This window comes from Pan troglodytes, chromosome 3 (assembly GCF_028858775.2).
Source record: "Pan troglodytes isolate AG18354 chromosome 3, NHGRI_mPanTro3-v2.0_pri, whole genome shotgun sequence".
Taxonomy (NCBI): domain Eukaryota; kingdom Metazoa; phylum Chordata; class Mammalia; order Primates; family Hominidae; genus Pan; species Pan troglodytes.
In genome coordinates this window covers 159,142,599-159,160,000 of record NC_072401.2, presented here as the reverse complement: position 1 = coordinate 159,160,000, position 17,402 = coordinate 159,142,599, and the positions used below count along the sequence as shown (strand labels likewise).

At 33.3% G+C, this 17,402-nt stretch overlaps 1 protein-coding gene across 6 annotated transcripts in view; it reads right to left on the bottom strand.

Annotated features, from left to right (window-relative positions):
* GRIA2 (glutamate ionotropic receptor AMPA type subunit 2) overlaps positions 1-17,402 on the bottom strand; it is a 144,261-nt gene that overhangs the window by 7,537 nt on the left and 119,322 nt on the right. For all 6 annotated transcript variants that reach the window (NM_001184995.4, NM_001184994.4, XM_016950989.4 and 3 more), the window contains 1 exon segment: positions 15,956-16,154. In NM_001184995.4, the coding sequence (NP_001171924.2) occupies positions 15,956-16,154 (199 nt within the window).

The window sequence follows — 17,402 nt, the reverse complement described above, 5'->3', positions numbered from 1 at the left end:
TATGTCAACATTCCTTACTTCTTAATACTTATTCTCTCACCTAATTAAGTAAACCACTGTTAAATCTATTACCAAACAATGCCGCTTCAGATTTTAGATTTCAAAATTCATTACCTAGTGAATCAAGCTTTCTTTCTGTTGTAAAAGCATATCTATGAGAGTGAAAATTTTACTAGGACCCCAGCTATGTTTAGCATGAAACTTTGTACATAGTAGGTTCTTAATAAATGTATTCTAATTAGCTATTTTGTGATTTAGTTAGGAATGAAAAACCATTTTTGCTTTTTCTGAAACTTTGCCTACTGTAGAAACTGCTTGTTTGTGTTTTCTCCTATAGTCTGCCTTCATATTCTCAACCAAATTGAAAGATTAGTTATAGCATTTGAGTTTGATTAAATAGGAAGCAATCTTGCTAAACCTCAAAGTTTTTTTGTAATGTGAATTCTCACAAAAACATGACGTCAATATCACAATTTTGGAACAAAATCACAGGCTGATAAAGAAGAGTTCAAAATGATGACACAATTATTTTATCAAATCATCCATTAAATGTCAATTTTTCCAAGTTTAAAATATCAATTTTGAGGCATTAAAATATTACATGAAATATGAATGCCCTTCAGAGAAAATTCAAAAATTAGCAATAACATTTTCTGTTTCATTCATAAAATATTTTCTGCTGGTTTTAAGAATATTTCTCTAAGTGTAAATATAATATTTCCAGGAATGAAAGGATTTTAAAATACAATCTAGAAAAAAAATGGACCTAGCTACTTTCGTCTGAGCTGTTGATCGCTGTCTTTGCAGTTTGAATCATTTAGAAGATATATTAGTTCTGGTATGTTAGGTCATTAGTTCTGGTATGTTAGGTCACCTAGACATACAAGTTCTGTTAATCAGTCATTTTTTTATAATGAGGCTTCACATGTATTATAACATATATGACATATTCTTATAAGGAGCATGATTTTATGATGTAATTGTAGATTAATAACATCTATAAACTATCTGAGACTTTAAAATACACACTGATGATACTGAATCAGACTGAAAGTAACTTTTTTCATAAGTCAGAATTTCTGTAAGATAGACAATTTTTCCTCAGTTAGCTAAATCATTTAGCTCACAGTTTTTAGTTTACTGTTCCCTTTTTTAACAAAGTTAATAAAATGTTTTCATGACCATATCTTTTCAAGAGCTATTGTTTGAACATATTTAGCCAAAGGTAGACAAATAAGATAACTCATAAACATTATAATACTGTTCTGTTGAAAACTGCGATTCATTAGGACAAGACATTTACTAATTTGAATTTCACAGCTACTTTCAAAACAAGAATTAGAGGAATCTGATGACATTCTTACTGAGAGACAATTCAGAATATATGTATTTACTTTCTATTAAACATATCAGAAAAAGTGTTAGACTAAATAATAAAAATGATGCCTAGAAACCTTGATTTTCTCCAAAACCATAGCAAAAATAAAAAAGTAACCGGCAGAAAAACATTCCAAAGGTAAAGCAAAGTTTTGGGCTTCTCATCTAAGAAGATGCATGATAAATTATAGTTATTTTTCATTAGGTTGGTGCAGAAGTAATTGCTGTTTTTGCCACTACTTTCAATGGCAGAACCACGATTACTTTTGTGCCAACCTAGTAGGTTAATGTAGGTGACAATGTTTAGTTTGGCCTAATTCATATATTTGTGGTCTACCTGATGCACTGGGGAGCACACTACAATCATCGGATCCACTCCAGCCTCTTGACCACTTATTTCTTATAATATATTTACAAATACACTAAAAAATAATGTAATACCATGTGGTCAACTAAGATACTGTTCTTAATAGCATTTCCTGTTAAAATTTTGGAATCCAGCAATTTCATGTTACATGCACACATTGTTCTACCAAAAGCACCCAGATAATTTAAGCAATTGTATAGAAAATGCAAATCAAAGACAAATCGAATTGCCTCAATTAGCCCCTTTGTGTGGACTTTGGAGATGAACGCCAGGCAATGATGATCACCACCCTCATAAGCAATATCTACATTTGAGCAAATTTTACCAAAGTAGAAGAGGGAACACAGGCCAGCCATACACACTTTTAAAATAAATCACATAATTTCCCATCATCTGTAATACTGATCTGAATGCTGGTCCAGAGAAGAACATGATGCAATGCAAAAGGAAAACAAAGGGGTTGACAATCATTTCTGTCAAGATGGCCCCAGGGAAGAGTTACAAGTCTTTCACAGGAACAACTGCACCTTGATTTTCTACCTCTTTCGCGAATCTACATGCTGCTTTTCACAAAATTTAAACTCTCTCTCTCTATATATAAATATATATAAATATATAAATAAATATATATAAAAATATATATAAATAAATAAATACAAATATATAAATATATAAATAAATATATAAAAATAAATATATATAAATAAATATATAAATAAATAAATATATAAATAAATAAATATATATATTTCCCATACAGCTAAGCCAAGGAAGACTGTGTATTTTTTTTTTTTTTGACATGAAGTCTCGTTCTTGTCCCCCAGGCTGGAGTGCAATGGCATGATCTCGGCTCACTGCAACTTCTGCCTCCTGGCTTCAAGCAATTCTCCTGCCTCAGCCTCCTGAGTAGCTGGGATTACAGGCACGTGCCACCACGCCTGGCTAATTTTTGTATTTTTAGTAGAGATGGGGTTTCACCATGTTGGCCAGGCTGGTCTTGAACTCCTGACCTCAGGTGATCCACCTGCTTTGGCCTCCCAAAGTGCTGGAATTACAGGCGTGAGCCACTGTGCCCGGCCGGAAGACTGCGTATTTTGAAGTTACATGTTAAATCAAATACAATCATTCTTTAAGCAAGTATAATAAAGTCAAATGAAATAATTCAGGATGACATTCAGACAAGCAGGCTGGTTGGTTCCCTGTTTTAATATGAGCTGGAGAAAAATGATAAAAGCCCCTCACTCAAGCTCTAGCTTATCTCTCAGTCGATCAGTAACAAAAGACCCAAGAAGCACTTAATTGTAAGTTTTTATTTCAGAAGGTTAGGGTCTTCCCTGGAGCCACTGCATGCACAGTTAGAATTAAACTCCAACCTATAGTTACCCCTTCCTTATTTTAATGCTAAAAATAGTTCCCCAGGGGGAAGACTTAAAATGCTAATGCTACATATGACATATGTAGCATGTTGCGCCACTGCCCAAGCTCTAGAAAAGTCCTGACAGAATCCTTCCCTATAGAAAGATCCTATAAAACTAACATACGCACTACCCTCATAGAGCATTCCTTTCCCTTCTCAGTGCTGGGACCCTTGTGCACAAGCTAAATAAACTTCATTTTTGCTGCTATAACTGGTAGTTTCTCTTGATTTCTATCCTGGGAGACTGCAAGAACCCAGTGCACCAGTAACAACATCTGCCATCACATTTTGATGAGGAGAAAAATGATGCCTATAGTTTAATCTGGTGCATATTTGACTTCTCTGTGTTTCTTAAGAAGTCAAGTTTCTTTAAACATAGCTATTCAAATCTCTTTCCATGGTTTTGTGTTATTAATAGGCATATCAGTTCAACTAATAATTCACAGAAAATAACAGTGTATCATATTAATATCCTTAAAGAGTCAAAGGAAAAACATGCTCATTGTCTAGCATTGTTGAAGAAACATTTCATAAAAATTAAGCACGCCTGAATAATAAAGTTGTGTTGTACCAATAAAGATTTTCACAGAGCTTAATTCCATTGACTTACTACTTCTTATTCATTTGGCTAAAGATGGTAGGTTTTTGCTTATATGTTAATTTTATTTTACACAAAAACTACATCATATATTACATATATGAAATTAAAAAATTAATGGTAAATACTTGAAGTCAATAAAAATATTTCTCTCGACATTCCTTTGCACATTAAGCTCTACTAAAATGTCATGTTTCAGTTTTTGGATTAAAAAAATTTGTATTCAAACTGTCAATTCCATGAAGTAATGAATCAAGTGAGCATAAAATATTTTTCAAATCATTAAAATCAGATGCATGAGGTAATCATGACATATTATATGAAAACTCACAATATTTCCCAGTTTTTTATTAAAATATAATAAATTAGTTTTTTATAAAGGGTTACAGTTAATAAAATAGTTTAAAGAAAAGTAGTTTGATTTTTCATGAAAATTTTTCTATACGATTTATCATTTTAAATAAAACTAATTTTAAAATATTAACAAGATTCGCATTAAATTGTACTTCTAACACTAAAATAATGTAATTTCTCAGCTTCTTAAAAATGTAAATGGTATTTATTGACAATTATAACTATAAGGGGTTTTTTTTTGTTTTTTTTGAGACGGAGTCTGGCTCTGTAGCCCAGGCTGGAGTGCAGTGGCTCTATCTCGGCTCACTGCAAGCTCCGCCTCCCGGGTTCACACCATTCTCCTGCCTCAGCTTCCCAAATAGCTGGAACTACGGGCGCCCGCCACCATACCTGGCTAATTTTTTTTTTTTTTTTTTTTTTTTGTATTTTTAGTAGAGACGGGGTTTCACCGTGTTAGCCAGGATGGTCTCAATCTCCTGACCTCGTTGTCCGCCCACCTTGGCCTCCCAAAGTGCTGGGATTACAGGCGTGAGCCACCGTGCCCTGGTCAACTATAAGGTTTTGTTTTGTTTTGTTTTGTTTTGTTTTTGATATGGAGTTTTGCTCTTGTTGCCCACACTGGAGTGCAATGACGCGATCTTGGCTCACCATAACCTCGACCTCCCAGGTTCAAGCTATTCTCCTGCCTCAGCCTCCAGAGTAGCTGGGATTACAGGCATGCACCACCATGCTGGTCTAATTTAGTATTTTTAGTAGAGACAGGGTTTCTCCTTGTTGGTCAAGCTGGTCTCGAACTCCCGACCTCAGGTGATCCACCCACCTCGGCCTCCCAAAGTGCTGGGATTACAGGCGTGAGCCACCACGCCCGGTCAACTATAAGTATTTTTAACAGTTTATGGTTTTCAAATGATTAGTACTAGAATGAATCTTAAAAATCTAAAAATTTTTCAATCTAAGCCCTTTATTATAGAATCAAGATTCAAAAAGATTACCTTTCCTAAGTCAGCATAGCTCATTACCCCATAGAAGAACCAGGAATAACACCTGGATATCCAAATTTTCAATAGATGTGTATATACACTAAAGCATAAAAATCCTCAACATAGAGTTTAGATTAAAAATGTTTTGGTAAAAATAAAAAAAGTCACTTAACAATATTATAAAATTTAGAGCAATCCAGTAAATATCTACATATAATTTATAAGTAAACTGAGGCTTGAATAAATTAGAGGCTGTCACAGCATTTTAATCCACCAGAAGTAAAGCTAAGTCTCAGAGCTCTCTTTGGCATTTTGAAATGACTCTCAATTGTGATAAAACTAGAGTCATGTCATATAAGTTCGTTTTCATACTGTTACAAAGAACTGGACAAGACTGCGTAATTTATAAAGGGAAGAAGTTTAATTCTCTCACAGTTCAGCATGGCTGGAGAGGACTCGTTTAACTTAAAATCATGGTGAAAGGCAAAGGGGAAGCAAGGCACCTTCTTCACAAGGTGGCAGGAAGAAGTGTGGAGCAAAGGGTAAGAGCCACTTATAAAACCATCAGATCTCATGAGAACTCAGTCGCTATCACAAGAACAGCGTGGGGAAAACTGCCTCCATGAATCAGTTTCCTCCACTTGGTCTCTCCCTTGACACATAGGGATTATGGGGATTATAGGGATTACAATTCAAGGTGAGATTTGGGTAGTGACCCAAAGGCTAGCCATATCACATGTTAATGCTTGTACTAGTCATAGAATCATATCTTTTTAGTAATTTTTATGCTTAAAAAACAATGACTTTAAAGTTGTCAATGCAAATGTTATTTCCATATGTTCTCATTACCTTACGAATGGTAAATTATATCATTAATGGAATGCCTACTCATTATACCTTATGTATTAACTATACGTGCACATATATGCATACAATGTGAACCGATAATGTAGAGGAAGAGCAAGTGATATCCCTATGACCCCGTCTTTCATTTTTTAATAGTGTTATTTTTAATAGTGTTATTCAATTGGCACATTCAAGATCTATCATGAACATCTTGATTACGATCAAAACACTTGAAAAGTATATCATATTTTTGTGCCTTAGGTAGAAAATTAGCTTTATCAAAATTGGGTGAGTTTGTGATGAAAGTATCAATCATATTTAAAGAACATTGATTATTATTTCTTCGTATACAAATGCTGATTTCAACAGAAGCTGTTGTTATACCACTGATTATATACTCATTTCCATTATGTCTAGTATTTCAGTCAACAATTTGGATGAAGATATACATGACAAATATTTCAAATTTGCAGATATTACTATTGTATATGATAGAACCAGTATTTCAATGTTATGAGATTAGGATAATGAGCAAAAAAAAAAAAAAAAAAAAAAAAAAAAAAAAAAAAAAAAAGAATGTAAAATTAAACAGGAGTGAATGCAAAATCTGGCATGTAGCTTCAATCAATTCATATTCATAGAATGGAATACATGAGGCTTACCACAATTCATTAAAATCAACCAGGTTTTCAGTAAACTTCAAATTAAGGCAAGCAATTAATTCCATGCAGTTACCAAAAAGCTAATAAACTTAAAGATTTTAAATGAAATTATAGAGTCTAGATAACAGAATTCTAATTTCAAATACTTTAAAGGCCAGGGAGGATATATAAGTAAGCAAAATAAATAGCAATGGAGTAATAGACAATGGTGTGATTGTAGCAACTGAAGAATACATGATTTCATTAGAGTCTTTTTTTTTTTTCTCCATGTAAACACTGGGCCGCCTGAAGAACACGAATGTTCAGATTGAAATTGTGGTCTGAAATCTTAATTTCTGGATTCAGGTCAAGATCCTCAGAAATCACCGCTAAAGAACTGATTCATGTAACCAAACACCACCTGTTCCCCCAAAATCTATTTAAAAAATTAAAAAGATCCTCTATAAGTAGATCAAATCAGACCCCAGATCTAGATACTGCACTGTAAGACTAACATGGACAAACTTGCAATTAAAATATATGAAAACCATAACAAGGGTTTGAAAATATAATAATAGTTGAAGGAATTCAGAACTTTTAGGCTAGTGATGAGAAAAGTTATGAAAGAGATGATAGTTCTCTCCATATATTTGATGTATCTATAGTATGCAAAAGAAAGCAATTACTTAAGTCAGAATTAGGACAAATAAATGAAAATACTTAGGATACAAGTTTTGATCTTGTAAGAACTTTCTAAAGACCATAACAATGAAAACAAAACAGAATAGATTGTCAATAAAAATAGTGACTCTTAACGAATTCATAAGGTACATTCAAGAATTGTTTGGATGATTAACTCAATAAATGTCATGATATCTCTAAAATGAACAGAATTTGGAAACTAATTTGTAATCTAACTTCTGTGTTTGCAGATGATACGGACATTAGAGATTACCACAGAGAAGGAACTTATCTGCAATGTGAGAGTTGGCTTTTAAAATACTTTAATTCAGCATCTTGATCCAACCTCAACAACATGCATTCAGAAATAGGGCATTTTCAATGTTTGTGTGTATGTGTGTGTGTTTATGCAATTAAAAAGTGAAAATAATTATGAGAAAAATTGGTTGTGTTAGCAAACTATCCTAATTTAAAAGTCTATGATATTCTTTTTCATTATAAATAAACACATTTTAAGGGCAGCACAGTTGGTTTTTTGGAAACTAGGAACACTACTAGACCATTGGTGCTGTGCTCTATAAACCAGCTACCATTGCTTTAGGAAATATCTCTATATGTCCCACTGCCAAGCTAAAGAGTGGTGTTTCAATATTTTGAGGTTACAAAAAAGAATGAAAGAAGGAAGGAAGGAAGGGTGGGGGGAGGAAGCGGGGGAAGGAGGGAGGAAGGAAGGAAAGAAGAAGGAAGATTTTAACAATCTTAAGAAAATTTGACTATGAAAAAAAACAGCACCGAATTTGATTTCAAAATAAGGAAATGTATAAAAACCCTGGAACTCAGGAAGTAACATAAAAGGAAAAATGGCTGCAAATTCAAAGAGTACCCAGGAAAATCCCACTAATATACATAAGACAGAATGGGCCCCTTGTAGTATCAGTATAAATCCCTTTGGTAAGTCAAGGACCACGATACTTTCTACATTTCTTACCCTCAAATATCATATTACTAAGCCATAGATGGAAAGTGTATCTGTATCCTGAATTAACTGTTTGAAGACTCTGATCTCAATCTTTCTGATAAAAAGATCAAAGTTGTTTCATCAATAGTCACTGTCTGCCTTATAAAAGGATTTAGCTTAAGTCTGCATTCTTTTTGCTATGTCAGGAATGAAACACTAGTCAGAAAAGTATTTGGAGCAAAATTATATAGGACAATGACTTCATAATTTTTATACACAGTTAAGAAAAGGTAATCTTACATATTTCATATTTGTGTCATCAGATGCTAGCCACAGTAAAATGTCTGCAGTCATTTTAATGGTTGCTATATTTCATTTTGAAAAGCACAAATATTCATATAAGCCTCTAATTTTGTTTGTTTTATTTTAATGCTAATATGAGACTTTTAATTCTACTCAATATTGTTAAAGAAGCAACATAGACTAAAAAATCTGAGAGAGATACTATAAATTTTAAAATCTATAAAACATCCTCTATTATGATAAGATCTTTGTTCCTTTAAAGACACGATGAAATAGCATATTTTGGAAATTTGATAATATTTGTCATTGCTTGATTTGTCCAATTTCCATTTTATTTTTAAAATTTCATTTTTGGGCTGGGTAAGGTGGCTCATGCCTGTAATACCTGCATTCTGGGAGGCCAGGGTGGGAGGATCACTTGAGCCCAGGAGCTCGAGACCAGCCTGGGCAACATAGGGAGATCTCGTTTCTACAAAAAATTTAGGAACTAGCTGAGCGTGGTGGTGAACACCTGTGGTCCCAGCTACTCAGGAGGATCAGTTCAAGCCAGGAAGGTTGAGGTTGCAGTGAGCCATTACCATGCCACTGCACTGCAGCCTGGGTGACAGGGTGAGGCCCTGTTTCAAGAAACAAACAAAAGATCATTTCCCTATGAAAATAGCAGCCACCTTTACCAATTTCTTTGCTTTGGCTAATCACTTAGTAGGAGTCAGAGCAAAATTATCTGCTAGAAATGCAAAATATAAATTACTTTAATATCAAATTTTCTTTTTTTTTTTTTTTTTGAGACAGAGCCTCACTCTGTTGCCTGGCTGGAGTGCAGTGGCGTGATCCCGGCTCACTGCAACCTCCACCTCCCAGGTTCAAGCTATTGTCCTGCCTCAGCCTCCCGAGTAGCTGGGCACGTGCCGTCACGCTCAGCTAATTTTTGTATTTTTAGTAGTGATGGGCTTTCACCATGTTGGCCAGGATGGTCTCGATCTCTTGACCTCGAGATCTGCCTGCCTTGGCCTCCCAAAGTATTGGGATTACAGGCATGAGCCATCAAATTTTCCTTCAAATATCAAAAGTCTAATTGAAGAATGTTCAAAATTTTGTTGATAATACTTATATTTAGTTGAGATTTGGTCCCAATATATTTAAATAATTGAACAATTCTATTCTCTTCTCTATAGAGCTCTGGGACCATGCTTATTACCATGGCAACCAGTGTGAAAGATCCAACAGAGGTAGGCAGAGATGATTCTTTTACTTAAATACAATAATAAAGTGAATTGAAAACTAAGGCATTTAAAGCACCTGTACAATTTATTCTGAAATTAATATTCTCTCTGAAGCATTTAAACAGGAATTTTAAAAAGGTTTTGAAATGAGAGACTAATCCCAAATCACTTCTGTATTGTTTTAACCTTTCCTTCTAGATTAATCGTTCTCATGATCTGCTATTGGTATGAAAAGGAATGCTTTCTCTTTGGTGTGGACAATAATAGAAAGCCTTCTGTAATCTTATTAGTCAAATTATTTAGCGAGTGTATGGCAAGAGTGGTCTTTAAAAGACACAATTGCATGGTTACAGAGCACATTGACATTGGCAAAGAATACTTATGGAAAGAGAATGACCAAAATAACACATGTACCCTGGAAAAAGCTGCCACTTTGCACAATAATTACAATTCAACAAGCGGACATACACCTTCCTTAGCATTGGGTCACCAAAAACACATGATTCATTATGGCTTCTTCTACATTTCCTTATTTTTCTCTTCCTATGAAATTTAAGAACTACTGAATGAGCTGCACGGTCCTTAAACTGGGCAATACGTTTTAAAGGGAACACTTTGACCCTTCCTGTATTGTTAACCCAGCTAGCGTTAGCTGAAATCAGAGATCATGGGTTCTACTGAAGGCAACTTAGGCTAAATGTATTCGTAAATACATTTAGGATGCTTTTTGAATTCAGTGCTTTCTCAGATGTTCTGTGGAATGGTGAGAAAAAATTAAAATGTCAGAGAAAGAAAAACTGCCAACCAGAGAGGAAATGATTTTAACATCTCCTGGATCATCTAGAGAAGGATTGGGCATGCAAGAATTGTCAGCTGTGCAGATTGTTCTGCTATAATCAAGCCCCCAAAAAACTGAGGAAGGAAAATTTGTAATAGATGACTAACCATGCATGAGTGACTTGCAACATATGTATACGATGCTATTTTTTCCTTATTTATTCACATTCAGCATTTATTTAATACCTACTATTTTTGAAACTATTTAAATATTTAAGCATTGGTGACACATCTATGAAGGGTCTATTTCGATATGAGTAACGTTCTACATATATAGAGACACAAATGGCTACACTCATTTTATTTCCAAAAGATTTGAAAGATAATTATATATTGATAAATAGATATATACATATGTATCATAGACATACATATTTCTGCCTTCCTAGGAATAGGCAATAGAGGCAATTGTGGCAGATAAATCATTAGCAATACCAGGAATAATAAAATAAATATGGGGAACGACAAATTTGTGAAATCCATTATTTATAACATGGCAATAAAGAAATCATGCTGTATTATTACCAAACACAAACAATAACTGACTTAAATGTGACTTTAATGAAATAGCAATTAATACAGTCCCACAGAAGAGGTGTCATAATGGCTAGGCCATTTTTATTTGCAATTACTTTTCAGGAATGTTTTCATATGTAAATATAAATAAGTGTATTGTATGCCATAGAGAGAGTTGAAAAAAGGTTAACATCTTTAAAAAAATACTCTCAATTATTTTAATTATTTTGTAATATTGATTATATAGTAGACAATGTATGCACATGGAAAATTTCAAACTAATTATTTCACTGGTAAGTAACAGCAGCATTAATACTAGTTATCCATTATTTATACTATTTCTAAACTATAAAAAGTCTACAATGCTGAGTAATAATAGTAGAGTCTCATGGTTTATTATCAGACTAAATTTATCTTTTGCAGATGGAACAAACTGCATTAAACAAGAAGGCAAATACCTTTATTTTGGCAATGCAATGTTTAGAATTTTTTTCTTCCAAAATTATCATCAAAGTAGACCATATATTTAGAGAATAATCTGTCCTTCATCCTCCCAGAGGAGACAACCAGAAGGAACAGATTGCAGTCTGGGAGACAGCACAGGCATGAAGAGTTACTTCCTATCTGCAAGTTAATAATTGTGCTTTGCAGTTTGACAGGCCAGTGATAGGTTTAGATAAGAAAACCATTCCTGTCCTTAAAAATCAAAGTTTCTGTAGTAACATACTGCATATGGGTCCTATAAAATCATTTTCTACACAAAGTCATCTAATTCAAGATCTGTCCTATTTTATTGAGATAAGAAATTATTAAAATGTGAAGCTCTAAAAATAGTGGCTTATAATTGAGAGGCTAATTCTCTCTTAATTATAGGTATGCTACAGTGGCACTATAATTAGGGATGATCAGTAACTCCAAAATGATTCAGACTTTATCATTCACTCTGTACAAGGATATGCATGGGTTCCATAAACAGAAAACTGCAGAAAATGAAGACATAGACTAATTTTCCTCACATCTCTTGGTGGTTACAAGATTGTTCTCCATTTACTCTCTCTTTCAAGCAAAACAAAGTAAATATTTCATGAATGTTTCGTTTAATGATCATCACTGAAGGAAAGTATAGATTTTAAATTAGAAAATCTGCAGCTTAAATTGAACTTCTACAACAATTACATACTCACTGACTTTACTAAAGTAATATTAAAATAATATGGTTTGCTATTATTTACCTGAAATCTGAAAATATCTTAGACTTTAATGGAAAGAAAAACATCATATCAGTACAAAACAGATCCTTAACTATTAAATAAAATATTCATCTTATAAATTTATATGAAGTGCTTTTATCTCAACAAGAATATACTTTTATGAAACAATTAACATTGAGACAAAATACTAGGAGTTCCAAATTCTGAATTCTATTTTAGAATTGGCCATTAATTTCTAAATGGTCTCAACTTATTTTTTATCTTTCAGTTAGTTATTATTTGAAATTTAGACAATGACCTAACTTCTCAAATCCATGTCTGCGATGCTAAATCCAAATCTCTGGCTATGACGAAAACCAACCGTTGACTTGATAAACTCAGTGATAGTAGAAAATTTAACAATAATATAACTAATAAAATTCCTAGTTGTAAAAGAGTATAAAAAGGAAAAAGCTATCACTAAAGGCAAATTAAGCCACATTACAAAACATGAAGATAAACATTAGAACTTTTAAAGATTAGCAAGTGGTAAAAGTGTATTATTGCATATGTAATCAGCTATTTTACTGGGTCTTGGCTCCAAAAGTAAGCATAATGAATGGGCAGAGAACAAAGTAAGCAATACATGTTTTCAGCCTGGCTTTAGCCCACTTCACCCATAACCCTTTCCTGGTAGGCTGGGCACCATAATAATCAGTCTGTCAGCTTTCACTCTGTTCTGTATCTACCTTACACAGAAGCCCCAAAATTCCTTAGGACCAAAGGAAAGTTGAGAGAGGATGAACCCAAGACCTGTGGTGAATGTTAGTTTTAGGAATAGAAACAAGAATTCCCCTTGCCACATTTTTCCACAGAAAGTCAGCAATTCAACCACACTACAGCCAATAGACATACTGCAGTTGACCCTATGATTTAAGGAAACAATATTAATGAAAATCAAATATTTTTGTCTTTAAAATGTCTCTAAATTGGCTTCATTTTGTTCAATATTTTATATAACATTCTATGAAAAAAGTTATTGACTCAAAGGGAATCTGTTATTCAATTTCCCTATACTAATTCAGTAACTCTGTGTGAAAGGTATGATACTGGATGGATACAGTTGGAAAGCCATAGTATCCTAGAAAACATTTTGAGAACCAGAAGCAAAAATAATATTTTCCTTACTATTATCATCATGGCATCCAATTATCAAATATTATTGTAATACAGTTAGCAAAATTGCTCAAAATTACCCATGAACTAGCAACATTTTTATTTAATTCAACTTGAAGAAACAAAACTTTTATATACATAATTTCCCAAATTGCAACTGTGTCATATATTTCAATGAAATAATTAACATATAAAGTTCCTATTCTCTTTGGTGATGCATGCTGTTTTGTTGGCTTCTCTTTTTTGTTACAAACAGAATAATGTGATTTTAAACAAGTTTGAGCCCACACTCTTCTTTCTCTAGATAAGGAGACGCTCACTACAACATTGTATGCACTGAGACCTAGCCAATGTCATTTCATCAACAGTTCCTTTTGGAGATAGTTTGAGAGGAACTGTGAGGACTTGCTTGGGTTTCAACCGTGTCTCTAGCATTACACAAACAAGTGTGGATGTAACCAAGAACAGAGCATGAAGGCAGTGAAATAAATCCAGAGATTTTGCTGCACGAGGAAAAATAGTGTATGGAAAGAACCCTGGCTAGGTGGAAAAGACCTCAGCATACTTATTAGTTGCATGAATGTGATCAAATACCCCAAAATATCTGAGCTTCTGTTTAATAATGCACAGATATCAAACAAATATCATTGCCCTGACTATCAGACAGAAATATTGTTAGATTAAAAGAGGTAATGGATAAGAAACTTCTTTGGGGAGCTATACTGATAGATAGATGTCATCAATTTGCCTAACTATCCAACATCACTTCTCTATTACTCTAGGGAAGAAAAGCTCCACAACCTTATAAAACCTCCACAACTGCATATTCGAACAAATGGGCTCCATGAGGTTAGTGAACTGAAACAAAAGAGTAGCAACATTCTTTTCCCAAACTCAACTAGCTTTCTTATCTTGTCTACTAGGGAATGTGAATACACTGGCCATACAATTCTGGCACCTTGGTGATTAAGACACGTGTTTCTATGATTGACTCAGTGAAGATATACTGAAAAGCTTTGTGAATGTGAATGTGTAGTACTGAAAAGTAGCTGGCACTACTACTGTCCAAACAAGGTAATAACTGAAACTCTCCATAGCTGCATGCTCAACTGGAAGAGAGAGTCTGAAAATAATTAAGATTATTTTAATCAACATAAGTAGCACCAAGTAAATCCTGTTGTAACAGGCATCTGCATCATTCTCATAGATCTCATTTACTTCAAGAGGGAGCATCTTATTTTTCCAAATAAGATAAAAGCAAGCTACACTGCATACAAATATTAAAAATGCTTTCAAATGCACTTCTAATTGAGGAACATACATTTTTAAACCGAGTATTCATACACATATTGCATATATGTTTAGAAATGATAATACATTGTCATTAGTAAGAAATCTACATTACAAGATTCATTCTAAAATCTGCATTAAAGTAAAAAAAGCTGCTGATGGTCCACATTTTTGCACTTATATTGAGGTACCTAATTAATTTATCAAGGTCCTGGACTCTTCACATACACCCAAGTTACTATCTGTTATTAGCCATGGTTCTACCACCCCCACTCCCAGAACCCTTTCTCCCATTGTATCTTCAGCTGAAGTGAAGTTAGTCAGAAAAGAGATCAGAAGTAATGTAGCATGAGATAGTCTTCAAATTTTGATGGCCATTTGAAGGTCCTAATCCTAATTCCGGAATAAGTTGGACTAGATTTCACTGAAACTCAGATATATTCAAAGATATTTGTAGATTATCAGAGACCATTATATGTCACATATATTGGCTTCAGACCTAAGTTAATCAGCTGCATTTAAACATTTTCATAGAAAGAGTTGTTTTATACACAATAGTAGAAAGAAAGAAAATTATGCCAACATCAGATCCTTGGGCTTATCCTATAAACAGAGCATAAGAACAAAAGTTAAAAGAAAAAAGTAACCTACATCTAAAAGACACAGTATAAATATACTACATATTTTAAAAGTTAGGAAGTGGAGGGCCTTTGTTGGCTTTTCCTTGGAAGCTTTGCACAGAAAATTCAGAATCGACACATATGAACATAGTCTGTTTCCTCACACATAATTAACATAATTGGTTTGAATGTGAGTTTTTCAATTATAAACTAGGTAAGATACATGCAGTCATATTTATTTAAAATCAAATAAAAATAAGATGTTTTGCTGAAAGCAAAATAATCTAAACTTAACTACTATATTTTGCTTCAATTTTGTTCCAAAAGGACAATCAATTTTTGTAAAACAGATTTCATTGCAACATTGTGGTTTTTCTCCTAAGGAGTTAGGAATCAGAAACTAGAGCTGGACCGAAGTATTGGGATAGGGAAGGGTCAGAAGCAGAGACAAAGTCAAGAACAGAAATAGAATTAGGGTTGCTTTCACATAGTACCTTGGAATTGACTATGGGAGGGAAACAGAGTTTAAATAGGTTAAATTTCAGGAACAAAATCAGAAACTACAAAGCAGAATCTCTTACCCTGAAAAACTCTTTAGTGGAGCCAGAGTCTAATGTTCCATAAGCAATTTCTGTTTGCTTAGAAAGATCCTCAGCACTTTCGATGGGAGACACCATCCTCTCTACAGTCAGGAAGGCAGCTAAGTTAGCCGTGTAGGAGGAGATTATGATCAGGGTAAAGAACCACCACACACCTCCAACAATGCGCCCAGAGAGGGATCTAATAACAAGTATGAAATGGATTTGTAAAGTGAAATGAATGACCTAATAAAAAAACAAGTTAGCAGTATTATGCAAATATTGACTTATAGGGGAATATTTAATTTTATATTTTTCAATGTATCTACTAGTTAATGAAACTGGAAATCATTAAACATTTTGGGCAAGGAGTACAGAGTAGCCAAATTTAATAACATACACACAGGTCAAAACTTCTGATTTCTGGAATACTTTCATAATTGTAATGCCCAAATAGTTTATGACATGAATCCCATAAGAAAGCAAGTTCAAGAAATTTACAAATACTCATAAAAGTTTATCCACTCACGATGTAAGTAAACATAAACAAGAGAATGTAATATCACCAGCAAACCTCATAACAACATTTATGAACAAAATCAAAAATTAAAAAAAGCATACTCCACAGATGTAACTTTAAACACCAAAGAAATCCTCCCTTTAATTCAATCAGTGAATTTCCAAAACAAAAAAGGCCTCAAATTTTGTTAATTTTGTGTATGTAAAACATAGGTGTTAGATACAGTACAGGAGAGAAAAATTAGGAAAAAATAATGCTACAAGCAAAGATACCGCACAAAATATAACTATTAATGAATAAAAATCAGATGGCTTCAGAGTATGGATGGCTATGACCCTGTTCCTTTATGTGTCCTGCTCAAAAAAAAATAAAACTCAAAGAAAACAAATTAGACATTTAAAAGTTTGTGAAGACATAAATTTCTAGTTTGATGTATAATAAAATAACAATATTTTTCTGACTACAAATTCTTACATAAAATAGTTTTTAAAAGCTTAATAGATACCCAATAATTTACTTTAAAACCTGAAGTAGAGGAATACAGGTATAGAGATATAGAAAAAGATATATACTGTATTATTTTGAAAGATTTGATGGGATTCTGCACGTAACTAAGAATTTAAGTGATATTGACAAACCAATAAAACTAACCGTTTCTCTGTTGTCAATAACTCTACTATGCCTAACAATTAGACTTGCTAGTGTGAACAAGTGATATTTCTAAAAATTTAGATCATGATTGGCAATTTATGATCTAAAGTTTCTGACAATTAACAGTAAGAAATAAATCTTTTGATGAAACATATTCTAGATCAAACACTTGGGAAATATTTGTAGAATAAACCACTCAAGCAGTTAAGAAAGGAGAGAAGCTAACTTAAATGAAAAGTTTTTTGATATAAAAACATCAGTTGCTAAAATAAAGGAGAT